The 26,403-nt window shown below is 39.3% G+C and overlaps 1 protein-coding gene across 1 annotated transcript in view; it reads right to left on the bottom strand.

Moving 5' to 3' along the window:
• MARCHF5 (membrane associated ring-CH-type finger 5) overlaps positions 1-26,076 on the bottom strand; it is a 50,228-nt gene extending 24,152 nt beyond the window's left edge. Inside the window, exons 1-2 of the mRNA XM_021699488.2 lie at positions 25,731-26,076; positions 7,818-8,020 (exon numbers count right to left, since the gene is read on the bottom strand). Of these exons, the coding sequence (XP_021555163.1) occupies positions 7,818-8,020; positions 25,731-25,765 (238 nt within the window). The 5' untranslated portion in view covers positions 25,766-26,076. The remainder of the gene's footprint in view (positions 1-7,817; positions 8,021-25,730) is intronic.
• Between the last annotated feature and the right edge of the window lie 327 nt (positions 26,077-26,403).

Here is a 26,403-nt window from a genome sequence, read left to right as displayed (position 1 = left end):
ATGAAAAGATGCTCTACGGATGTCATTAGGGAATTGCAAATTGAAACAATGAGATATCACTAAACATCTATTAGAATAGCTAAAATCCAAAACACTGACAACACCAAATGCTGACAAGGTTATAGAATAAGAATTCCTTGCTGTGGGAATGCAAAATCTCAGCCACTTTGAAAGACAGTTTGGCAGTTTCTTACAAAAGTAAACATACTCTTACCACATGATCCAGCAATCACGCTCCTTGGTATTTACCTAAATAAACTGAAAACCCATGTCCACCCAAAAACTTGGAAACAAGATGTCTTTAGTAGGTGAATGGATAAATAAACTGTATATCCAGACAATGGAATATTATTCAGTGCTAAAAAGAAATGAACTATCAAGGCATGAAAGACATCGAGAAATTTTATATATATTTTATATACATTCATATATATTACTAAGTGAAAGAAGCCCCAATCTGAAAACGCTGCATTCTGTATGATTACAACTATATGGCATTCTGAAAAAGGCAAATATGGAGGCAGTACAAACATCAGTGGTTGATAGGGGTTAGGGAGGAGGGAGGGATGAATATGTGGAGCACAGAGGAATAAAAATACTATGTGTTATACTATAATGGTGGATATATGTCATTATACATTTGTCTATATCCACAGACTATACAACCATCGAGTGAATCCTAATGTAAACTATGGACTTTGGGTGATAATGAAGTGTCAACATAGGTTCATCAATTATGACAAATGTATCACTTTAGTGAAGGATGTTGATAATGGACAAGGCAATGCATATGACGAGGCAGGGAGTATACAGGCCATTTCTGTACTTTCTTCTCGATTTTGCTGTGAACCTAAAACGGCTCTAAAAAATAAAGTCTACTAAAAAACAAAAACTCAAACCAATAACCTAACCTTCTACCTTAAGAAACTAGAAAAGAAAAGCAAACTAAATCCAAACCGAGCAGAAAGAAGGAAATAATAAAGACTGGTGTGGAAATAAATGAAATAGAAAATGGAAAAATGGAGAAAAATCAATGAAGCCAAAATCTGGGTCTTTAAAAAGATCAACAAAACGGACAAACCTTTAGCTAGACTGACCAAGACAAAAGAAAAAAGATTCGGGGCGCCTGGGTGGCTCAGTCGTTAAGCGTCTGCCTTCGGCTCAGGTCATGATCCCGGGGTCCTGGGATCGAGCCCCGCATCGGGCTACCTGCTCCACGGGAAGCCTGCTTCTCCCTCTCCCACTCCCTCTGCTTGTGTTCCCTCTCTCACTGTTTCTCTCTGTCAAAATAAATAAACAAAATCTTAAAAAAAAAGAGAGAAAGAAATAGAAAATCTGAACAGACCTTTATAACAAGTGTAAAGATTGAACTAGTAATCCAAAAACTTCCTATAAAGAAAAGCCCAGGACCATATGGCTTCACTGCCACCAAACATTTAAAGAATTAACAACCAATCATTCATAAACTCTTCCCAAAAAATGTAAGATCACTTCCCAACTCAATCTATGAGGCCAGTATTACTCCAATACCAAAACCAGTGAAAGAAATCACAAGACAACCACAGACCAATATCCATTATGACTACAGACAGAAAAATCCTCAACAAAATACTAACAAACCAAATCCAGCAACATCTAAAATGCACTAAATGCCATGATTAAGTGGAATTTGTCCCATGAATGTAAAGTTGATTTAACATATGAAAATCAGTGTAATATACCATAATAACAAAGAACAAAAACCACATGATCATCTCAACAGATTCAGAAAAAGAATTTACCCTTGCATGTAAAAACACTCAACAGAAGTAGAAGGAAACATTCTCAACCTGATAAAAGCCGTATGAAAAACTCAGAGATAAAATACTTAATAGCAAAAGATTGTTTTTCTCCTAAGATTAAAAACAAGACAAGGGGGCGCCTGGGTGGCTCAGATGGTTAAGCGTCTGCCTTCGGCTCAGGTCATGATCTCAGGGTCCTGGGATTGAGTCCCGCATCGGGTTCCCTGCTCAGTGCAGAGCCTGCTTCTCCCTCTCCCTCTGCCACTCCCTCTGCTTGTGCTCTTCTATCTTTCTGTCAAATAAATAAATAAAATCTTAAAAAAAAAAAACAACAAAAAAAACAAGACAAGGATGTCTGTCCTAACCACTTTCATTGAAATACTGGTGATTGCAACAGAGAATGAAATTAGGCAGAGAATGAAAGCGAGAGAATGAAATAAAAGCATCAAGACTGGGAAAGAGGAAGTAAAACTATATTGACAAATAACATGATCCTGTATACAGAAAATGCTTAAAAACTGTCAGAACCATTAAAAGAGTTCACTTAGTTTTAGAACACGAGATTAAAATATAAAAATCAACTGTGTTCTATACACTCACAATAAACAATCTGAAAATAAAATTATGAAAAAAATTCCATTTAAAAAAGGCACAAAAAAGTGAAATACTTAGGAATAAATTTAACAAGGCAAAAGACCTGCACACTGAAAACTACAAAATATTTTTGAAAGAAATTAAGGAAAAAGAAGCTAATGTGAATCAGTCCCTGCTACTCTTAGGAATCAAGAACTCTGCCCTTGAGGGGCGCCTGGGTGGCTCAGTAGTTAAGCATCTGCCTTCGGCTCAGGTCATGATCCCAGGGTCCTGGGATCGAGCCCCAGAGCCCCACATCGGGCTCCCTGCTCGGTGGGGGGCCTACTTCTCCCTCACCCTCTGCCCCTGCTTGTGTCCCTCTCTGTCAAATAAATAAAATCTTAAAAAAAAAAAAAGATACTGTTTAAAAAAAAAAAAAGAACTCTGCCCTTGAGATACTCTCCTTTGAATTCTTCTGTTTGGCTAACCGATATTACTACCTGATCTTAAACTTCATGGAAATGCTTTATTTTTAATAAAAGACAAACATTTTCCAGCTGGTATTCTCTTCATGTTTTAAGGCAACGCTTCTTAAATTTAACATGTACCTATCTGATGATCTCATAAAAATACAGATTTTGATTCAAAGAGAGGATGGGGTGGGGTGTTAAGGTTTTTTCATTCCTAATAGCTCTCAGATGATTCCAATGCTTCTGGTCCTCAGAGGACACTCTGAGCTTTTTAAGTAGTTGCATACATGCAACTGGCCTAACTCACTCTAGCAGAAAGAAGAAAGCAAACCCTAAGATGGGTGACAAAGTGAGAAGAATGAAAGTCTGAGGAGTCTGCTAAGTTTTTCATAACTAAGCACAATATATTCCCTATCAATAATTAACACACACCACCCCTCCATTCTGACCACCATTAAGTACTAGAAAAGTCGCAGATTTGGCAGCTACCCAGCCAGACTGAGTTTAAATCCATATAAAACTTAAAATACTTGCTACACAGAGATCATCCCACTGGAATGTTAATCATCACCTCTTCCTCTCTGCATATTCTCTTATCTTATATTCCTTTGTCTAGCCAGTGTCTCTCACATGTTGTTTGGAGACCAAAGGTAGTCCCGGCCAATCTATTAACTGGTCTACAAACAATTTGATGAAAAAGTAATAAAAATTTTGATCACAAACATTTCCCAAATTCGAAAAGTAAAATAATGAATTTCAAGAAAATTCTTGTAAGTTCTTAAGTGTTATGTTTCTAGGGTCACATATACTCTACAAGAATAGTTAAGGAGGGACTGTTTGTTTCAGCTAACACACCTTCACATCATGTGAGTTGTTTACATTGGTTAAACATGTATTTTGTTAATAACATCATGTGTTAAATCCCAAATTTAAGAAAGAGAATGCGTCAAATGTTCACTGAAGAGTAAAAGTGATAAAAACACATTTAACTCAGAATGTCATAAATGATAAACGGTATAATATCCAGAGTGAAAATAGTGTGATCTAGGAATGGGCTGTGACCAGTGAATTAGGATTAGTGTGCACAAGGAGACCTCCTTGTTCCCACTGTACTGTAACATATTATTAAACAGGGACTGAAACGTTATAAAACAGGGACAAGAAGCCACTGAAGCATTCATATAATTTTCAACCACTCCAGCCTGCAATCAAAGCCTGCATTATGAATTCTGTCACTGAAAACAAAGATTAAAAACTGCAGTCAAAGGAACTTCAACTTATTTTAACAAAAACAGGTATAAATGGTCAGTGCAAAATTAATCATGAATATGCTAAAGGAGAAAACAATCTGCTGGCAAAATTCTATCATCAGATGACACTAAAGTACATCATATGTTTGGTACACAGCAACGAAGAACAATTACTATCACAGATGTATGTTCTTAAATATTTTGTTTTATGGCTGAAAGAAACCAGTAGTGTTCAGAGTATGAATCAACTGTTGGCATTTACATAATACGTAAATCAAGAAATATATGCAACTTTTAATTGATCATCAGTGAAAACATGCCATAGAGAAGGGATTTTCTTTTAACCAACAATTATTTTTGAACTTGACTTGAAAAGGTATACTGGGATCAGGGCCAAGAGCACTAGCCATCTGTGTAACAAGAAAGAGTATGGCACCTGAAAGCTAATTCACACATGGCTTCATTTACAGACAACAGCTGGCATTTGACAGTAAGTCTTGTGTTCTTGAGTCACTGTTAAAAACGGCATGGAAGGGATGCCTGGGTGGCTCAGTTGGTTAAGCGTCTGACTCTTAATTTCGGCTCAGGTCATGATCTCAGGTTTGTGAGACTGAGCCCTGTGTCAGGCTCCATGCTGGGTGTGGAGCCTGCCTAAGATTCTCTCCCTTCTTCTCCCTCTATCTCTCCTCCCTGCTTACAAGTGCATGCACGTTCTCTAAAATAAATAAATAAATATTTTTAAAAAGGATAAAATATAAAGACCAAATCATAATATAAATGGCTTAACCAAACAGAGTCTGACCTTTTCAACGTCTACCCATTTTCCTTCCTTGCTGTAGGAAAAAAAATCAATGTCTTAGTATGAGGTATACCTAAAAATCATATTACCACACTAGTCTGAAAATTTATTTCCTAGAACTGAATACAACCAAAAGGACAGATTTACCCACTACCATCTTCCAAAATGAAATATTCAGCTTCACTGCTGAGTGCCATTCATTTGTCAACTCAGTGCCTCATCTAACAATGTATGTAATGTTCAGTGAGAATTCTTGCAATAATTTTTGTATCCATCCATTTAAACATCTAAAACATCTAACAGAATCATCCAGTACTTGTTGCTATTCTCAAAAACCTATAGCTGAAAAGTGGGATTATCAGAAGAATTAAAGAGTAGGAAAAGAAACAGCTGAATATGAAACCTTTGACTTTAGTGAGCTAGGTATCAGTATGGTGAAAGAATGCAGCAGTAATTGCTTTTCCTGATGTTTAAATTATTTTAGAATACTGCTTTAATATTATAGTTGACTCTTGAACAACATGGTTTGACCTGTGTGGCTCCACTTATATGTGGATTTTTTAAAAATAAAATAAGTACATTATAAATGTATTTTCTCTTATGATTTCTTTTTATTTATTTATTTATTTTAAGATTTTATTTATTTGAGAGAGAGAATGAGAGACAGAGAGCATGAGAGGGAGGAGAGTCAGAGGGAGAAGCAGACTCCCCGCTGAGTAGGGAGCCTGATGCAGGACTTGATCCTGGGACTCCAGGATCATGACCTGAGCCGAAGGCAGTCGCTTAACCGACTGAGCCACCCAGGCGCCCCTCTTATGATTTTTTAAAAATACTTTATTTGAGAGAGAGAACAGGAGCAGAGGGGAGAGGGAGAAGCAGACTTCGCTGCTGAACATGGAGCATGATGTGGGGCTCAATCCCAGGACCTTGAGATCATGACTTGAGCCGAAGGCAGGCGCTTAACTGACTGAGCCACCCGAGCACCCCTCTCTTATGAGTTTAACATTTTCTCTTCTCCAGCTTACTTTATTGTAAGAATACAGTATATCATACATATAATATATAAAATATGTGTGGGGTGCCTGGGTGGCTCAGTTGTTAAGCATCTGCCTTCAGCTCAGGTCATGATCCCAGGGTCCTGGGATCGAGCCCCGCATCGGGCTCCCCGCTCCGCGGAAGCCTGCTTCTCCCTCTCCCACTCCCCCTGCTTGTGTTCCCTCTCTCGCTGTATCTCTCTCTGTCAAATAAATAAAATCTTTAAAAAAAAAAAAAAAAAAAATATGTGTGAATCAACGTTTATATTAGCGGTAAGGCTATTAGTAAAGTTTTAGGGGGGCCAAAAACTATAGATGAATTTTTAATATTTTTATTTTTTAAGAGAGAGTGAGCCCACATGAGTGGGAAGGGGCAGAGGGAGGAGAGAATCTCAAACAGGCTCCAGGCTCAGCATAGAGCCAACACAGGGCTCGAATTCATGACCCTGAGATCATGACTTGAGTGGAAATCAAGAGTTGGACACTTAACTGACTGAGCCATCCAGGCGTCCTGCTGTGGGTGAAGTTTTAACTGCGTGGCGGGGGGGGGGGTCAGTACCCCTAACCACTGTGTTGTTCAAGGGTCAACTTTTGGATTACTTTGTCTTTACCTAAAATCTGTGGTGTACATGAAGACCCATCATGTGGTCCACAAATTCTAAATATTTGAGAAACACTACTTTCTTTTTTTTTTTTTTTTTTAATATTTTTATTTATTTATTTGAGACAGAGAGAATGAGAGAGAGAGAGCACATGAGAGGGGGGAGGGTCAGAGGGAGAAGCAGGCTCCCTGCAGAGCAGGGAGCCCGATGTGGGACTCGATCCCGGGACTCCAGGATCATGACCTGAGCCGAAGGCAGTCACTTAACCAACTGAGCCACCCAGGCGCCCGAGAAACACTACTTTCTCTACTACTTTCCTTTCACAAGAAGCTATTATTTCTTCCTTCATATTCCTTATGAATTATGCTAGAGAAATACAGACAACCAAGGAAATTTTATTTGCCCTTATTATTAACTGTCTCACATTAGAAAAGCACTTCATTATCAGCATTTGTTATTTTTTTTTTTAAAGAGGGTCTTATTTCAGTATGTACAGCACCTAGAAAACACACATCTAATAATTATTTCAAATTTCTCCTTGAACTCTCCTCCCCCTGAAAGTCATTCTTTGTCTGACCTTCCCAGAACCCAAAGTGCCTTCATATATCTCTTGATTACAGTAAAGGGTGGTATTAAAAATGTTTAACAACTGGTATGGCATAAACACCAAATAGAGACACCAGTTCACAATCACATGGCTGTAATGGAACATGGTAACTAAATATCAGCCTTAGTTACAGCTTCCTTTAAAGAGTGTGCTCTACTTTTTTCAATGCTAACCCCATTCTAAAAGATCTTTGGTTATTCCTTGCCTGCCAAGTTGCAGAAAGAAGAAAGCAGTTTTCATGAAGGACAACCACATAAATTGGATTCCAAAGATGAGATTAACACTATTAAGTCTTTAACTTCCCTACTTTTTATTCCTTAATAGAAGAATTAAGGATAAGTATTAGAAAGAACACATTGTTGTTTTCTTTCTCCTACATCAATGGTCTCCAGAGAATAAGGCTCTTTTGGTCAGCTTTTTTATTATGGCTTTGTTATTTGATTTTATCCACTGAATCAGATGTCCCAAGTTTTTTATCCACTCAACCAAAATAAAAACATTTAACACACAAATGGGTGGATTTGAAGATATATTAAGGATAATGTAAACTGTTAGAAACATTTAGAGAGGAAACAACAGAATGAGAATAGAGAAATTTACAAAGAAACAAACAGATGGGTCACTTTAAAATAAACCTGAGATCATAGAGTTATGTAAAATAACATCACATGTATCTCTGCTGTTTTTAAGGATCTGCTTACCCAACTTTGGAAAAACTATTAAGTATTCAGCATTGCACTGAGGACATGCCACTCTGGCTGTACTGTTTCCTCTTTGTTTTTCATCTACCCAGCGCTGTAGACAAGCCTGGTGAACCCATTTTGTAGATCCTCTGCACCTGCATGGTCTCACCCATTCAGCTGTTCTATCATCTTCATCAGTGGCAAAACATACCCAGCAACTTCTGTAAATTAAAAGAGAAATAATGTTATCTTTAAGACCCCAGTCGCCTTTGCAACCTAATTCGCCATTGTAGCTCTAACTTACTGGGATGAGCCTACTATTTTATATCATAGAACCTCTACTTTACATTTAAATACTGAGGAGACAAAACAATCAATACATTTCCAGTAGAGGAGTTTCTTCTTTTTCTGTATTCTTCTGCAGAGTCTTGTGTTTTCTGAATTTTGTTTTTATGTAATTTCCTCCATCTTTCTAATGATTCTTCACTTATGAATCAGAGCATAAAATGACAACCCTCAAGCTGCTTTTGTTTTATAAGACCTAATAATTCTTTGAGGAGTGGTAAGCACAGGAATATGTGAAATTCAGTATTTTCCCCACTTCAACAGCACTAACCTCTTAACCTCTTCAACTTGGAAAACTAAAGTATTACACAAATAATTTCACTATGGTCTCATTCAATTTTCAATTGAGGAAAAAAAACCATTTCTCTTCCTGGTAAAGTATGATTATGAGAAGAGAGAAAGATCATTAAGTTTTAAAAAAGAGCACAAAGGGGTCGGACGCTTGATTTGGCTCAGTGCTCAGTGGGAAGTCTGCTTAAGATTCTTTCCCTCTTCCTCTGCGCCGCACCCCCCCATTGCACACACACTCACTCTCCCTCCCTCCTCCCTCCCTTTCCCAGAGAAAGATAATCTCTAGCAGACTCCCCACTGAGCACAGAGCCCCATACAGGGCTTGATCCCACAACCCTGAGATCATGACCTGAGATGAAATCGAGAGTCAGATGCTTAACGGACTGAGCCACCCAGGCACCCCTAAAAAAGAAAAAAAAAAAAAAACTTAAAAAAAAAATAGAGTACCTCATTAAGTCTAATTTGTTTTTGTGGGATTAGGTTGCAATTCTTTATTTTTTCTCCCAATTGACACAAGCTTTGACACTAATTTCCACTAGGGCAAATACAATTTAACTCAGTGAGACCATTCACTCCGCCCCCTATTAAAGTTTGTACAATTGGAAACTGCTAATTAAGGCTTGCTACCTACTGTGTACTTTTCATTTAATTAGATAAGTGGCTTCTGTCAGAACAACTAGCTTAACTCTGCTCAATGGGAAAGACTATATATAATCAGGTACTATAGATGTGTGAGGTCTCCTCCAGTCCTTGTAGAACAACAAATTTTAATTGTGTATTCCAATTAAAATTTTCCAATTAGAATAGGGAAAAAAGCTTAACTGAATTCATGGCAACAACATCCAAAATTGTGATTTTACTCAGCTTTCAAATTCAGTCAGGTTTCATACGACTTAGGTAAAAATGGTAGGTAGGTAGTGTTTCTTTAGCACTCTGACCCACCTCAGCCAAGCTGTCTGGGCTCTCATACTATCCTATTGTTATCCAAAAGTGTCCCCTCCTCCTCTCCATCTTTTAAATTTTACTGTGGGAAAATATACATAAAATTTACTACTTTAACCATTTTTAAGAGTATAATTCAGTAGTATTAAGTGCATTCATATTGTTGTGCAATTATCATCACTATCCACAGTTTGACTGGGATATATATAATCTGAAGTTTTCCACAAAACTTCAATTGACAAGTAGAGAGCAAACAGACTTGATTAACTGAGGTGTTAGTATGTATGTGACCCACACTGAGGTAATTTTGTAAATATATTTCTATACTTCCGGGAAATGAGAGATAAAATTTTGGTAACAACACATAGGCAGAATACTGAGACGCGTTCTAAGTTCTTCTAAGTTTTTCATTTCAACAATGAGCATATGTAGCTAAGTACATCTAGATTAGCATAATTAATCAGTATTACAGTGAACTGAATAAAGACAATTTCAGTCACCAGGAAAAAAATAAAATGTAAAAATATATTTACTCAGAACTTTTTTTTTTTTAAAGATTTTATTTATTTATTTGACAGAGAGAGACACAGCTTGAGAAAGGGAACACAAGCAGGGGGAGTGGGAGAGGGAGAAGCAGGCTTCCCGCCGAGCAGGGAGCCCGATGCGGGGCTCGATCCCAGGACTCTGGGATCATGACCTGAGCTGAAGCGCTTAACAACTGAGCCACCCAGACACCCCCAGAACAACTTTAATACTAGGTTGAACCAAATGAAATTGTCTGTATTTGTCTGCTTTTGACCTATATAAATGGCAATTTCATATTTCAATCCAATGCAAATACTTGTATAGCTATCTATATTCCCCATAAATTCTAGATAGTGTTAAGGTTATTTTTCCCAAAATTTTATTATGAAAAATTTCAAACTTTCAAAAAAAGCTGAAAAACTGTTCAGTGACTACCCACATTCTCAATATCTAGATTCTGTAATTCTTACCATTTTACTTTATATGTGCTTTACTACATATTCATTCATCAATCCATTTTCTTTTTTGATGCATTTCAAAGGTGAGGCATCAGTATACTACTGAACACTTTTTATAGTTTTACTTTTTAGAAGGTATTCAACTGACATTTAAAGCATTTTAGACATTTTTTCTAATTTCACAACTATGATAGGTAAGAGAGTTGAACGATTATTTATTTTCCATATGATTTATATGGAAACTTACTAGGAGTTAAGCCCAATAAGAAGTGCTAATACAATAACCTTGCTTTTATTGTTTGATTCATAGTGATAGTATACAGTTTACAAATTTGGGTTTTGAAGCTAATGCTCATTACGGATTAACGGAAATTATCTTACAGAGGAGATATTAAAAGAAATCTAATTATACCAATACTCTCAAATCCACCAACTTACCATATCCATTTTCTCTTCATTACACAGTCAATCTAATGATGGTCATTTGAGATCAAATATTAAACTTCTGATAACACCAAATTACTTCATCTAAAAATTATAGTTTAGATACAGATAGATACGTAATGAAATTTTCTAACAATAGTACAGATTTTGCTAGCAACATTTACTGAGTATTCACTGGGTCCATGTTGTTGCACAAACAAAATAAATGGACGACTGTATCTATTTGGAAAATCCTATAATTTAATTAGGGCCACATCCAGTAGATATAAGAGATTTAAGGTTGCAGTGAAATTACCACAGGTATATCCATTTTAAGAAGAAACTGAAGGATCAATTTGGATAGATCAGAGAAGTCTTCAGGGAGGAGTGATAGAAATTAGCAGAGGCAGGGACAAGCGATTAGAGAGATTCTTGAAACAAAGTTTCCTGGACCAGCAGCTTCAGGATCACTTGGTAACCTGCAAATTCTCTAGTTTCACCCCAGAGCTAGTGAATCAGAAACTCTGGAGGAGGAGGGCCTTGAATTCTGTGAAGGTGATCCTGAGGTGAAGTTTGAGAACTGCTGGTATAGGAAAATGGCAGGTGAGGGACGCCTGGGTGGCTCATTCGGTTAAGCATCCCATTCTTGGTTTGGGCTCAGGTCATGATCTTAGGGTAGTGAGACAGAGCCCCGCGTAGGGCTCCATGCTCAGCACCAAATCTTCTTGTCCCTCTCCCTCCCCTCTGCCCTTCCCCCACACTGGCTCACAGGTGCTAACAATGAAATAAAATCTTTAAAAAATAAAAGAAAAATGGCAGGTGAAAAAAGAAAGAGATTGGTGAAAGCAAACTGTATGAAGGAGACGTCTACTTGATTTGCTTGAGTTAGAAATAACTGCTTTTTTTAAAGTGACAGTACAGAAAATGTTAAGTTCTAAAGAATTTATTAACTGATTTACAACCTTACTAGATATGGGAGTTTAATCGACCTAATATGTAAAGAACATTAGTCTGTGATAAAAGGGCCAGGCACATCAGAAATTAACTTAAGGCATATAAAACTGGTCACATAAATGTTTTTAGGCAAATAGCCTATATAAGACAGTTACTAGTCTTCAGGGCCGGAAAACAGGAGGGAAGGGAACTAATATGTATGTTTATGAATCCTTTCTTTCCTCATTTTTTTAAAACTTCTGACAGACTGACCAGGAGCATCAGCTGAGAAGGTCTTATAATTATGCTTTCCCTCTTTCCTTCCCCATACCATACTCCCGTCTTGGTGCCGTCTATTTCAGCTATTTATTCCCTATTCCCCTGCCTCCCTCCTTTTAGGGAGAAAGAGGTGACTGAAAATGATGGGTTTACAGTTTCTCAAGATCTCAGAATGGAGGGGCGCCTCGGTGGCTCAGTCATTAAGCGTCTGCCTTCGGCTCAGGTCATGATCCCACGGTCCTGGGATCGAGCCCCGCATCAGGCTCCCTGCTCCGTGGGAAGCCTGCTTCTCCCTCTCCCACTCCCCCTGCTTGTGTTCCCTCTCTCGCTGTGTCTCTCTCTGTCAAATAAATAAATAAAATCTTTAAAAAAAAAAAAATATCTCCGACTGGAGGACAGAGAAGAAACTTGTGGTTTAATGGACAGCACGATTTCTCTTCTTTTTTAGGAACAAACAGTTTCCCACGCTTTCTATGGAAAACCACGCTTCCCTCTAACAACAGTCCTGTATGTGGTTTAGGCAGTTAGTCCTCCCCCATCCCCAGCTCCAGGAAAAGTAATCCTCAGATTGGTTTAAGGGCATATCCCACCCCCAAATTACAGTGATTGAGGACTGGGCCCATGAAGGTGGTTTTATCAGACTGAATCTCAGAATTTTTGCTGGGAAAGCTGGTACACAGGCTTTCTCTTTGGTACTGAGCTTGAAGGCAGGAAAGCGTGAAGCTAAATGAAGGTGTAAGGCTATTACTGCCAGCAGAACCACCATGTGGAGTCTAAAGAACCCAGAGGAAGCTGAAAGAAAACTGATGGCTTTGAGACATGGATCAAGCTGTGCTTAAAGCTAAATATACTTTTGCACTGTTCACTTACATAAACCTATAGTTGTTTTTTTTTAGTTTAACCAGTTTGGGGCAGATTTTCCACCATGTGCAACCCAAACAATCTTGATAGAGTGTGAAAAACTAGATATAAGAGATGGCCCCAGAACAATCATATGATAAAAACTCCAAACAGCTTTTTTAAGTACACACAGTATTTTTTGTCAACAGCTTTATTTCCTACTGACCAGAACTTGAACAGAAAAGTCTTAACTAAACCTAATTCCCACTGCAAGTACTTTGAGTCTTCAAGCTTTTCTTAGATAAAAACAGACAACAGGGGCGCCTGGGTGGCTCAGTCGTTAAGCATCTGCCTTCGGCTCAGGTCATGATCCCACAGTCCTGGGATCGAGCCCCACATTGGGCTCCCTGCTCAGCGGAAAGCCTGCTTCTCCCTCTCCCACTCCCTCTGCTTGTGTTCCCTCTCTGTCAAATAAATAAAATCTTAAAAACAAAACAAAACAGACAAGAAAGATAAAACCCAACATTTTGAAATTAAAAATTTTTACTGACAATGCCATAAATTTGCATTTTAACGTCAATATAACAATTCTACTTTAATTCAAGTTATTACAATTTTAATGGTATAATTTATGGGATATATTCTGAATATCTTAGTGAGAATAACCGGCTATTTCCCATTTCAAAGAACAAAGCCAAAAACTTTCCAAAGTCCACACCCAAAAAGAGGTTATAATTTCTGACCAAACTCTTAAGTTTCTCTTTAAGTGATTCCCTGCTTCCCTTCAACCCTCCAATCTGTCATACATAATCAGAATCTCTGGGAGTAGGACCTGACATTACACTTAAAAAGTTTATTAAAAAAAAACTTTTAATTATTCTTTTTTATTGTGGTAAAATACATATAACATAAAATTTACCATCTTAACCATTTTTAAGTGTATAGTTTAATGGTATTAAATACATTCACAATGTTGAGGCGCCTGGGTGGCTCAGTTAAGCATCTGTCTTCAGCTCAGGTCATGATCTGAGTCCTGGGATCAAGCTCCCTGCTCAGCAGGGAGTCTGTTTCTCCCTCTCCCTCTACTTGTGCTCCCTCTCCCTCTCTCTGTCAAATAAATAAAATCTTAAAAAAAAAAATTCACAGTGTTGTGCAACCATCACAACCACCCATCTTGTAGCTCTTTCCATCTTGTAAAACTGAAACTCTTTACCTATTAAACAACTCCCCATTCTCTCTTCCCCTCAGCCCCTGACAACCACCATTATAGTGTCTTTATGATTTCTGACTATTCTAAGTACCTCATATAAATGGGATCAGCCAGTATTTGTCTTGTGACTGGCTTATTTCACTTAGCATAATGTCCTCAAGGTTTATCTATGTTGTAGCATACTGCAGGATATCCTTCATTTTTAAAGCTGAATAATATTCCATTGTGCTTATCTGTTCACTGGTCAAGAAATACTTGGGTTGCTTCCATATTTAGCTACTGTGAATAATGCTATGAACATGGGTATACAAATATTTCTTTGAGACCCTTTCAATTCTTTGAGGTATATACACCCAGAAGTGGCACTGCTGGATTATATATGGTAATTCTATTTTTAATTTTTAAAAATATATTTTTTAAAGATTTTATTTATTTGACAGAGAGAGACACAGCGGGAGAGGGAACATAAGCAGGGGGAGTGGGAGAGGGAGAAGCAGGCTTCCCGCTGAGCAGGGAGCCCGATGCGGGGCTCAATCCCAGGACCCTGGGATCATGACCTGAGCCAAAGGCAGATGCTCAACGACTGAGCCACCCAGGCGCCCCTATTTTTAAATTTTTTGAGGAACTGCTGACATTTTATTTTTTGATCACCTGCTGACAGGTGACCACAATACCTGAAGTTTGAGAATCTGCTCTAGCCATCCTTCTTTCCTTTCTTCTTCTTTATTCCCTTTGTAAGTCTCCTCAACTCACCACAATACAGAAATGAAGTTTCATGTTACACTCAATGTAAATTTTTAAATTATTCTGTTTTTAATTTAAACAGTAAGTAAAATGCTTAAGTTTTTTTTTTCCTAAGGAAAAGAGCTAAATTTGAGGAAAAGACTATGTGATTTCAGGATGTTCTAAACAAGTAAAGAACCTGGACTTTGGAGCCAGACTGCCAGAGTTCAAATCCCTGCTCACCACTTACTATAGGTGTAATGACAGAATTTCTTGTATTGTAAAGCAAGGGTTCGTAATCTGGGGTTCATGAAAACTTACAGGGTTTGGCAAATTTGGATGGGGAAAGAAATTATATCTTATTTTTGCTAACCTCTAAATAAAATTTAATTTCTTCCAATAATGAATGTAAGCAAACCATAGTAATACTAGCAGTACAGCAATTAGAAATTAGTATAGTGACCAGAAATTTTCATATTACTTTACAGCTGGATGTGCATATCCCAAAATAACATTTAGCTCATTACTAATTTGAAATTAGTTCTCAGACCAACCAACAGAGCTTATATTTTAAAGCTGTTAAAGCTCATATTACTATGTCAGATTTTTAATATGTTGATTTGCTATAGTTCAACATAATTGGTTTCATTTCTGATCCCATATATTTGTTTCATTCCTTCAAAACATTCTGAGCAGGAATCCACAGCTTAACCAGTCTGCCAAGGGAGTTCTCTACATAAAAAAGGTTTAATGTTCAGAGCCCTTATTGTAAAGGATTAAACAAGTGATCATGAAACTGCTTAAGAATTGCCTGGCGGGGGCGCCTGAGTGGCTCAGTCAGTTAAGCTTCTGACTCTTCATTTCAGCTCAGGTCATGATCTCAGGGTTATGAGATCAAGCCCCTACTGGGGGTGGGGGGTGGGGGGGGCTCTGCGCTGGGTGTGGAGCCTGCTTAAGTTTCTCTCTCTCTCCCTCTGCACCTCTCCAATTGCCTGGCATATATATAACTACCAAAAGAACACTGGCAATAATGGCACTGATAAAGATGAGAAATATGGTGTCAACTTTATATCAATGCCTAGATTTTATGGATATACTTTGTTACCTAAATTAGCACATAAAGCAATCCTGCTTGGCACCCTCTTATTCAGTGGAAAAAGTCCTGGAATCATCCCCCCCAAATTTTTCAGTAGGCCACCACCATTGCTTAAGATATTCATCCAAGTCGAGGCACCTGGGTGGCTCAGTCGTTAAGCATCTGCCTTCGGCTCGGGTCACAATCCCAGGGTCCTGGGATCGAGCCCCGCATCGGGGTCCCTGCTCGGCGGGAAGCCTGCTTCTCCCTCTCCCACTCTCCCTGCTTGTGTCCCCTCTCTCGCTGTGTCTCTCTCTGTCAAATAAATCAAAATAAAATCTTTAAAAAAAAAAAGATATTCATCCAAGTCCTCTCAATTCATTTTCTTCCACTGTCTTTTCTTTCCACTAGCTTTTCTTTCTTTTCTTTTAAAAAATTTTATCCATTTATGAGAGAAAGCAAGCATGTATTGGGGGGGGAGGGACAGAGGGAGAGAGACAAGCAAACTCCCCGGCGAGCAGGGAGCCCAACGCAGAGCTTGATCCCAAGACCCCAAGATCATGACCCAAGCCGAAGGCAGACGCTTAACTGACTGAGCCACCCGGGTACCCCTCCACTAGCTTCTCTAAATGTCTCCTGCTCGCTGATATACACATTGTTTACTTCCACACCTTCCCACCTGCCAAGAAGGGGCACATTACTTTATAAAGTAAAGAGAAATCTGGGAATTATCACAACTGCCTCAGAAGTTAAAGAACAAATCACTATTATTATAATATGAAGACAAGAAAAAAAGAACTAGATGAATCTAAAGAATATTACTTATTCCTTAGCATAAATCTATAGCCTTAATGGTACTGGTAATATCATTAAATATGTACATATAACATGCCATTCTTTATAAAAGATCATTTTATTCTACATGATTTTAAAATTGTAATTTTCCAGTGACAGATCTTTCCTAACAGTAAACTTTATACTGTTTAAGGAATACATGGCTAGTTTGCCTTAAACCTAAGATTATTCAAGATCTCCTCTTAAGGGCGCCTGGGTGGCTCAGTCGTTAAGCGTCTGCCTTCAGCTCAGGTCATGATCCTGGGGTCCTGGGATCGAGTCCCACATTGGGCTCCCTGCTCGGCTGGAAGCCTGCTTCTCCCTCTCCCACTCCCCCTGCTTGTGTTCCTGCTCTCGCTGTCTCTCTCTGTCAAATAAAATCTTTAAAAAAAAAAAAAAACTCCTCTTAAATCAACTTGAGTATCCACTAAGTACATTCATTATTTGATGCCACAAGGAATACATAAAGTGCCAAGAAAAGATGTCAGAGACCATAATACAGAAATGTGATGATGCCAGTAAGAAACACAGGATGAAAGAGCTGAGATGGTTTCATGAAAAGAATGAGAATTCAAGCTGAATTGGGAATGAAAAGGGTATTCTGAGTAAGAAAAATAGCATAAACAAGCTTAAAGACAGAAATGAGCATATGGTCATGGACAATGAGAAGACCAACATGGTTGGAGAAGGTTTTAGGAGAAAGCTATTACATAGATACTATATAGATATTATAAACCAGTTAGTAAAGGATGGATGACAAAGATAACCTCACTTCATAGGGCTCATTTGTTGAGTCATCCACTATTTATATGATTATTTTTTAAAAGTATGTGGGGAAAAAAGGGGAGTAAACTTTAATTATCAATAAAATAATTTCTCAATAGCACATAAATTTACTAAGCAAGATAGGTATGGCTATCTAATAAAACAACTGGCAGTAAAGTCTATCTTTACAGACTCAAATTACAGGTATTTACCTTGGGTTATTAGAAAGATGTGAGAAATCATAGGCTCTTGCCTTAGAGATCACTTTGATGAAAACTGGTGCAGCAGAATAGAAGAATTCCAGGAGGTAAGAGAGAACAATGAAACAAGTTTTAAATTGCTGCTGTTGTATTATATATGGTGCCTTAACAATGTATTTGCAGGACTGTTTTAAGTAAAGAGAACAAGCACTCCTTAATTCAGAACATGCTTTAGAGACCCATACTCTGGTTAATGCAAGAAAGGCCCCATTTAACAATGGAAAGAACTACACACTGCTTGCTTTGTCTCAGGATTAAAAGTGTCACACGCCATGTATTCTGGAAAAGGAACTATACCATCAAGAAGACTAGAAATCCCTTTATATGTCTGTTCACCCAAGTGGAATGTAAGTTAAAGTATCTTTGTGATTCATCACAAAGATATAACCACAATCACAACGCATTACCAAAGGGTAAAACTGAAGGGAAATACACCACAATGAAAGCAATCAAGCATATATTCATACCATACATACACTTTGTCTCTGATCTTCATAAACTCTGAAAGCATAATTATTTCCATCTTAAATAAATAAGTAAACAAAAGCCCCAAAGGGTTAAGTAATTTGCCCAAAGCCTCATAGAGAGGCGCAGATGCAACCTAGGCCTCAACTCCAAAACACTGGCTTTCTTTACTGTACTACGCTGCCATATGTATAGTGAATTCTGAGAAAATTTTCCATTTCTCATTTCATAGAACATTAGAGCCAGTATAAGAAACTGTTTCATTTTGTACTTTTAAGGAGCTTTCACGAGAGATCTAAATTCCTTCCAGTCTATTCCACTGTCCCATATAAATATTACCATCTCTCATCAACTTATGAAGTTTGGCATGTAAAGAGTTAGGAGTTACTATGTATATAGGACATGTAAAGGATTGCTACACAAATCTGGAGAAGAGGGGAAAAATATTTCTGGCTAAATGGCCAGAAAAGCTTTATAAATGAGGCAGAAACTAAACTGGGTCTTGAAGAATGGGTAGAACTTTGAAAAGCAAGATGCTAAAAAGAACATCTTGTGTTCAGAGGATAGTGAGCAAATCAGTTTGGCCTGGGCAACAGATATGTATATATTCATTCTTAAAGAGAAGCAAAGCTTTAAAAAGGTAGTTGGTGCCAGCCATACTCTCAGTGTCTTAAATGGTGCTTTTGCAAGATTATTCTAAACACTGATATGTTATAAAAAATGAAAAGACACAGATTCAACAGTGTCTCCAATGTACTCCAAGGCTCTTGTGGGTAAAAGGAATAGGGAATCGTTTCTGTTCTCAATGAACTTCTAGTTGAATATGCATGGTGGTGGTGGTGGTAATGAGTATGTGGGGAAGGCTCTGAGACATGGGATAGGTGCATTAACAAAATTACAATACAATGTGATTTACTATGATAAATGCATAAAGGTTCTATAGAAACACAGGAAGGGAGAAACTCACTCTGCCTAACAGGGCTATGTAATGCTTCAAGGTGATATTTGAGCTGAATTCTTAAGATGGCTAAGAGTTAGCCAGGTGTTAAAAGGGAGGAGGTCACCTAAAACAAAAATAAGGATATGAAAACATAGGATATCAGGGCGCCTGGGTGGCTCAGTCAGTTAAGCATCTGACTCTTGGTTTCAGTTCAGGGCATGATCTCAGGGTCCTGGGATCAAGCTCCGCATGGTGCTCTGTGCTCGGTGGGGAGTCTGCTTGAAGATTTTCTCTCTCTCTCCCTCTCCCTCTGCCCCTCCACCCACATGCACACACACACTCTCTAAATAAATAAACAAAATCTTTAAAAAGAAAGCACAGGATATATCCAGAGGACAATGTAGTGGAATGCAGAAGAGTATGATTAAGGTAGGCTGAGGCTGAATTACATTAATAGATCTAAACCCCTTCACTAGGGTCTTGAAAGTTTACATTTTATCCTATAGGTGATGTACAGACTGGCAGGTTTTGAAACATGGAAATGAGGTGATTATAATTATGCCTTGGCCAATTCTGGTACTACTCTATAAGTCAAATTGGAAGAGAAAAAGTAGAACCAGAGAAAGAAGAATCTGTAATATTTGATGAGTGAATTTGGAGGGAAAGAAGCAAAAAAAAAAAAAAAAAAAAAAAATTGGGATTAATGGATAGGGGGGAAAAAAATGGGTTAAAAAAAAATAAAAAAAAGAAGAAAAAAAGAAAAAGAAGAAAAAAAAGAATATGTAATATTTTATGAGTGAATTTGGAGGGAAAAAAGAAAAAAAAAAAAAAAAAAAAAAGACTTGGGTTTCATGGTTAGTGGACTAGAAGGATGGTCTAATCAAAATCCAAAAATTGGGAAGAAAAGTAAAAGCCAGGGAAATATCAAGAGTTTAGTTTTAGATATGTTAAGGTGCTAGTAATACCATGTATATACAAAATGGAAATTTCTATTGGCCAGCTAGGAAAGAGACACTGAAATATGGGAAAGTGGTCAGGAATAGAGACACATCTGGGAGTCATTCAAATAGAGGTGAAAGTGAGATAGTAAGTGGGTACACTTCAGAGAAGAATGGTAAATGCTGAGGCTTAAACCATACTCACATGATTGAAGGGAGTAAAGGTAGGTAATATATGAGGGGGGAAAAGTAAAAGATAGAGAAATAATATGGTATAACAGAATATAACTTCAAGAAGTTAGGAGGTGGTGATCATCAGTTTCATCTTCATTAAATATATGTCAAGGATACGAGGACCATGCAAAAAAGGCATTAGGTTTATTGGTTAAGAAATTACTGGTGACCTTTACAAGGCACCTGGGTGGCCTAGTCGGTTAAGCTTCCAACTCTTATTTCCATTCAAGTCATGATCTCAGGGTCGTGAGATCGAGCCCCGCATTGGGCTCCATGCTCAGTGAAGAGCCTGCTTGATAGTCTCTCTCTCCCTCTGTCCCCTACTCCCCCTCCTACTCTCGCTCTAAAATAAAATCTTAAAGAAAAATAATTACTGGTGACCTTTAGTATACTTTTAGTAGAGCTAAGGATGAGAAAGAAGAATCAAAGTCAAATTATAAGGAAAGCTAATAAAGAGAAAATAAGACCTAAATATCATAAATAGGGGAATAGATTAAGTAAAAAAGAATATGAGTTCATATGATACATGTCTTTCTCTGACTGACTTATTTAGCTTAGCATAATACCCTCTAGTTCCATCCACATCGTTGCAAATGGCAAGATTTTGGTTTTTTTTTTTAATGGCTGCAATATATTCCATTGTGTGGGGAGGGTATGTGCTATGGTGAGCACTGTGAATTATGTAAGATTGATGAATCACAGACCTGTACGTCTGAAACAAATAATACATTAGATGTTAAAAAAAAAAAAAAAAGAAGATAGTAGGAAAGGAAAAATGAAGGGGGAAAATCGGAGGGGGAGACGAACCATGAGAGACTATGGACTCTCAGAAACAAACTGAGGGTTCTTGAGGGGAGGAGGGTGGGGGGATGGGTTAGCCTGGTGATGGGTATTAAAGAGGGCACGTATTGAATGGAGCACTGGGTGTTATACGCAAACAATGAATCATGGAACACTACATCAAAAACTAATGATGTGATGTATGGTGATTAACATAATAAAAAAATTAAAAAAGAGAATACGTCAATCCAATGAATATTATATATATATTCTCTTTAATTGCTGAGTATCACAGAACTCAAAACAGTATTTTAAAAAAAAAAGCAAACTGTAGACTGATAAATGGCATGTCCCTATCAGAATAGTCTACATCCTCCAAAGGGATGTACACCTGTGGTTGATAACACTCAGAGTGAGGATTCTAATTCACTTTGCCACTGCAGGAGAGGGGCAGGGAAGAGATTATTCTCTCCGCTTTCCCTTCCATGTGACTGTTTTGGGACACTGGCTAAGTGCCTTGCATACTCACCAGGTGCAAATAAGTGATGCAAAACCACCTCAACAAATTCCTGTTTACTGTGAGATGGGATATACATAAGTCAAGTTTCCAAAAGCAAAACTCAGCAGGCCCAGGCTTCAAACATGAAGTCCTTTCCTGCAGTTTGTTACAATATTCTTTGTACTCTCTATACATTTAATCCTAATTTTGAGAAACATAAGAGAAATGAAGAAAACAGATGGTGACAGAATAATGATATAAAGTGTATGAGTTTATAAATGCTTATAATTTTAGGGCAATGATTTGTGATCCCAAATCACTCATGATACTAGAAAACCACCTCCTTTCCCACTACTCTCAAAAATTGTTTACCCACAGCAATTTAAAAGGTTTGAATAATAAATTTACACAGGACAGTTGCTTACTGTTACCAAAATGAAAGGCAATCAAAATAGATATCTATATATATTCTTTCCACCTACAAATACTGCAATAAAATTTATCAAGATAAACAATTGCTAAACTAAATTTATTCACAAAGAACAAGGCAATTCGACTTCAGCTATTAATAAGTTGCCATTAATTTAAAAACCCTGAAAGACTAAGTAGTACAAACTGAATACACAATCCATGTTACAATTAAACACAATCTTCACTAGAATTTAAGCTCCATATGAGCATTTTTGGTTGTGTTCACTACATATACCAAGGACCTAGAATGGTACCAGGTATACGTAGGCAGTTAATATTTACTATATAAATTCAATAAATACTTGGGGCGCCTGGGTGGCTCAGTCGTTAAGCATCTGCCTTTGGCTCAGGTCATGATCCCAGGGTCCTGGGATTGAGCCCCACATCAGGCTCCCTGCTCGCGGGAAGCCTGCTTCTCCCTCTCCCACTCCCCCTGCTTGTGTTCCCTCTCTGGCTGTCTCTGTCAAATAAATTAATAAAATCTTAAAAAAAAAATTCAGTAACTACAAATACTTATTAATTCATTATCAAATACACAACTTCTAACCCAGAAGCAACAGAACAATTTATGTGTTACACATATTTCCTTAATCTTCTCAAGGATAAAACCTGCACTGGAGAAATAAATGTATGGGCAGGTTTCTGAGCTAAATTCTGTCCCTCAAAAACTGCCACCCAAAAACCAAGCTGAGAAGGCAAATTCATGGCAAGAATTATGAACTCTATTAATCTGTTGGGCTTGTCAGTATTCCTCAAATGAATCAATCAAGTATCTTTGTATTCAATTTGTATGCAGGGCCAGCCCACATTAAGATGATAGTAAATATAAAGAAGATGGGGGGGGATATTGCCACACTGGTTGATTATAGGAGAATCTTAAGTACCTTCTGTATGCCGAACACATGAATAGCATTTTATTGTTTTATAAAGTGCTTATATGTGTTCTCATTTGATACAAGCCTGTGAGGTAGGATATTCTTTTTTAAAAAAATTTTATTATGTTACGTTAATCACCATACATCATTAGTTTTTGATGTAGTGTTCCATGATTCATTGTTTGCGTATAACACCCAGTGGATATTCTCATTTTTAAAAAAGATTTTATTTATTTATTTGATAGAGTGAGAGAGAGAGCACAGAGGGAGTGGGGGAGGGAGAAGCAGACTCCCCACTGAGCAGAGAGCCTGACATGGGGCTCGATCCCAGGGTCCCGAGATCATGACCAGAGCTGAAGGCAGATGCTTAACTGACTGAGCCACACAGGCACTCCGGATAGTCTCATTTTATAAATGAGGATGGATAGCCTCAGAATTTAAGTGCAAAATCACATTTTGCCGCTTACTAGTGGTAAAATGAAAATTTCACAATTACGGTCTCTAAAGTCTCTGGTCTCTAAAGACCAGTCTCTGAATGGTCTTGGGCAGAGCCAGGCATGCATCCATATATATTTTTTTAAGATTTACTTATTTAGGGGTGCCTGGGTGGCAAAGTCGGTTAAGTGTCTGCCTTCGGGCTGAGGTCATGATCCCAGGGTTGGGCTTCCTGTTCAGCAGGAGAGTCTGCTTCTCAACCTCTCCCTCCGCTCATGTGCTCTCTTACTCTCTCAATTAAAAAAAAAAAAACAACTTAAATTTATTTATTTATTTGAGAAAGTGCGTGTGCATGCGGGGGGGGGGGGGGCACCTGGGGGGGGGGGGGGGAGGGGCAGGTGAGGGAGAGAGAAAATCCCAAGCAGATGCCCAGCTGAGTGTGTGTGTGTGGGGAGGGGGAAGGCTAGATCTCAAGACCCTGAGATCATGACCCAAGCCGAAATCAAGAGGCGGACGCTTAACCGACTGAGCCACCCAGGTGTCCCCCATGCATATTTTTAAAACGCTCTCCAGGTAATTCTAATGTGAAACCAGGTTGCAAACTACTGAGATAATAAAAGTCTTTGAATGTCATCTTAAGAATCTACGTTGAGTTACGTCAAAAAGGTACAAAAGATGAGGGTAAGCCAATATTATAGTCATCAGCTTTAGTAAACACAGAATTTCCAAGTTTCTGTTGAGAAGTTGTAAATGCCTCATGAATACTCCTTGGCTTTTTACTTTTATGGAAATCTCCAAAGAACATATGAAAGCCAGGTCATCTTTTGGACACAAAAACCCTTCTAAAAGTCATCTATGTAAGACTGAAAGCAGCAGACACTCAAAGGAAAAAAAAAATCTAATTACAACATATCCTGCAACAGAATAGGGTCTCATTTGATTGGAACTGGCAGTGGAATGAAGAGGTCTCCTCTGGGCATTAGTAGTCCTTTGCAATTTGCCAGTATGCTAAATTATAATGAAGGAAAAACCTGGTAACTTATCAGACCCCTAAACAACTGGGGAAAACGACAAAAAAGTTCATACATTTGTTCATCAAATACTTACTGATGATCTACCGAGTACCAGGCTCTGTTCTAGGATTTAAGATAAATAATGAGGAAGTTTCTGCCTTCTAGGAGCTTAGAAATTACTTACATGAAAAAGGAGGCAGTCAATACAACCTGACCTGAATGCTGACCTCAAACAAGGGCTGGATTAATCACTGGGTCATCCCAACTGAACAAAGTAACATGATTTTTATCAACATTGATGTCTCAAAATTCTAAGCTCCAGAGGAAATGTCTGTCACTCTGGGAGGAGATGTACTCTTGGGTGATTTGTGTTCTGGGTGTGGCTAATCCAAGCAGCTTTTAACTGGGTATAGTCTCAGTTAAGGGAGGCCTTTCATTTAACATCTTACATACAGTTGGACCTTACTCAATACAAAGAACTGTACCCCCTGCTTAACAGGGTGGCAAGTGGTATGCTGACAATTGTAAGCAACCACAAACATTATGCATTAGCCTGTAGCATTGGCTATACCAGGAATTTAAGACCTGGCTAGGGAGAAATGGAGATTGAGTCTCCGAAAACTCATGGTAGAACCCATGAACTAAAATCTGAACAGCAGAGGGCGGTGCAACCGATTTCTCAACAAGAGTTTCACAGACAGGAGCCCCCCAGAGATGGGCCACTGGCCTCAGTATAAGATAAAACTTTCTCAGTGAACTCAACGAATCATAAAATATGCTAACTGTTCAGTGTGGGACTTATGTGGCTGTTTTCCATAACCCCTACTCTGGTCTGACCGTTAAAGCTCCCTTGTGGATACGCTTGACCTTACAGTTTGGGGGTGGGGATGGAATGGGAGAAAGGAGGAATGAAATCAGACTCTCAGGCTTCCCAAAAGAATGCTTACCCTTGGTGTTTGGAAAGAGTCTTGAAACTGTAGGGGATCACTTCCCTGAAAGATAGTCTGGTTGTTCTTGCCAGTGACATCGCTGACAAACACGTTACAACATAGTTTTGGGGGGGAGGGGAGGAGTGCAAGAAACCGAAAAAGAAACTAATTCTGTGGCTTTAACCCAAGCCCCTCTCGCTTCAAAAGGGCGTTCCAACAAAACTAGACGCCACTCCCTAAGTTTCGCCTTAAGACTAAGCACCCGAGCCACCCGCTCTGTCCTCCCCCAGCACGGACTCCAAACTTTCTGCCGCTCACACGGCCCCCCAGCCGTGGAACTCCTCCCGACACGCCGGGCTCCGCTTACGGAGACTCGAGGCCGGGCGCGGGCAGGGCCAGAGTCAGAGGGGGAATCCGCGGCTCGCGTTCTTCCCCAAAGCTGACCGTACCTGTCCAGCATCTGCTGTAGGGCTTGGTCCGGCATCTTCCGTGGAGCCGGCGCACTCGGCCCTCCCCAGTGGACCTGGTCAGGGCCGGGCCCAGGACAATAGCACTGAGAGGCGGCCGAGTAGGCCTCAGTCCGGCGGCAGCCGCGAACCCGCCGCCCAGCCTCCTGGGGTGGCTCCGCGAGCCCGGAGGCAGCGGTGCGCGTCCTGCGGGCGTCCGGAGGAGGCGGTGGAGAGCGAGGAGGAGGAGTCTGGGGCTGGGAGGCGGCGATAGCGGCCCGGGTTCCTGCCCGTCGGCCCGGGGTTCCGGTCCATGGACCGCGGGCGCCGAGTTGCTGCCGGCGGAGGAGCTACCTCTGTGAGGTAAGAGTCACCGCCTCCGTGCGCGCCGGGGTCACGACGCAAGGCGGCCCAGAGCAGCCTGGGAGATGTAGTCCTCGGACCGTCCCCGCTAGAGGCTGCACAGCCCGCCCTGACCACCGCTGCCGCGCCCGCCGCCGCCCGGCCGGCGCCCTCCCGTTTCCTTCCTCCAGGGGGAAAAATGTCCTTCGGGCCGTTTTCCAGGAAGCAGCAGGATGTGCCGCTCCACTGTCAGTAGCAACAAGGTCAGCCCTTCCTGCCTGTTTCTTTTCTCAGCTCTTGCCCTCAGGTGGGACCGAGCCAGGTGAGGGAAGGG

Source organism: Neomonachus schauinslandi, chromosome 6 (assembly GCF_002201575.2).
Source record: "Neomonachus schauinslandi chromosome 6, ASM220157v2, whole genome shotgun sequence".
In the NCBI taxonomy this organism is placed as follows: domain Eukaryota; kingdom Metazoa; phylum Chordata; class Mammalia; order Carnivora; family Phocidae; genus Neomonachus; species Neomonachus schauinslandi.
The sequence above is the reverse complement of the archived record's forward strand: the minus strand, read 5'-3'. Positions and strand labels throughout refer to the sequence as shown.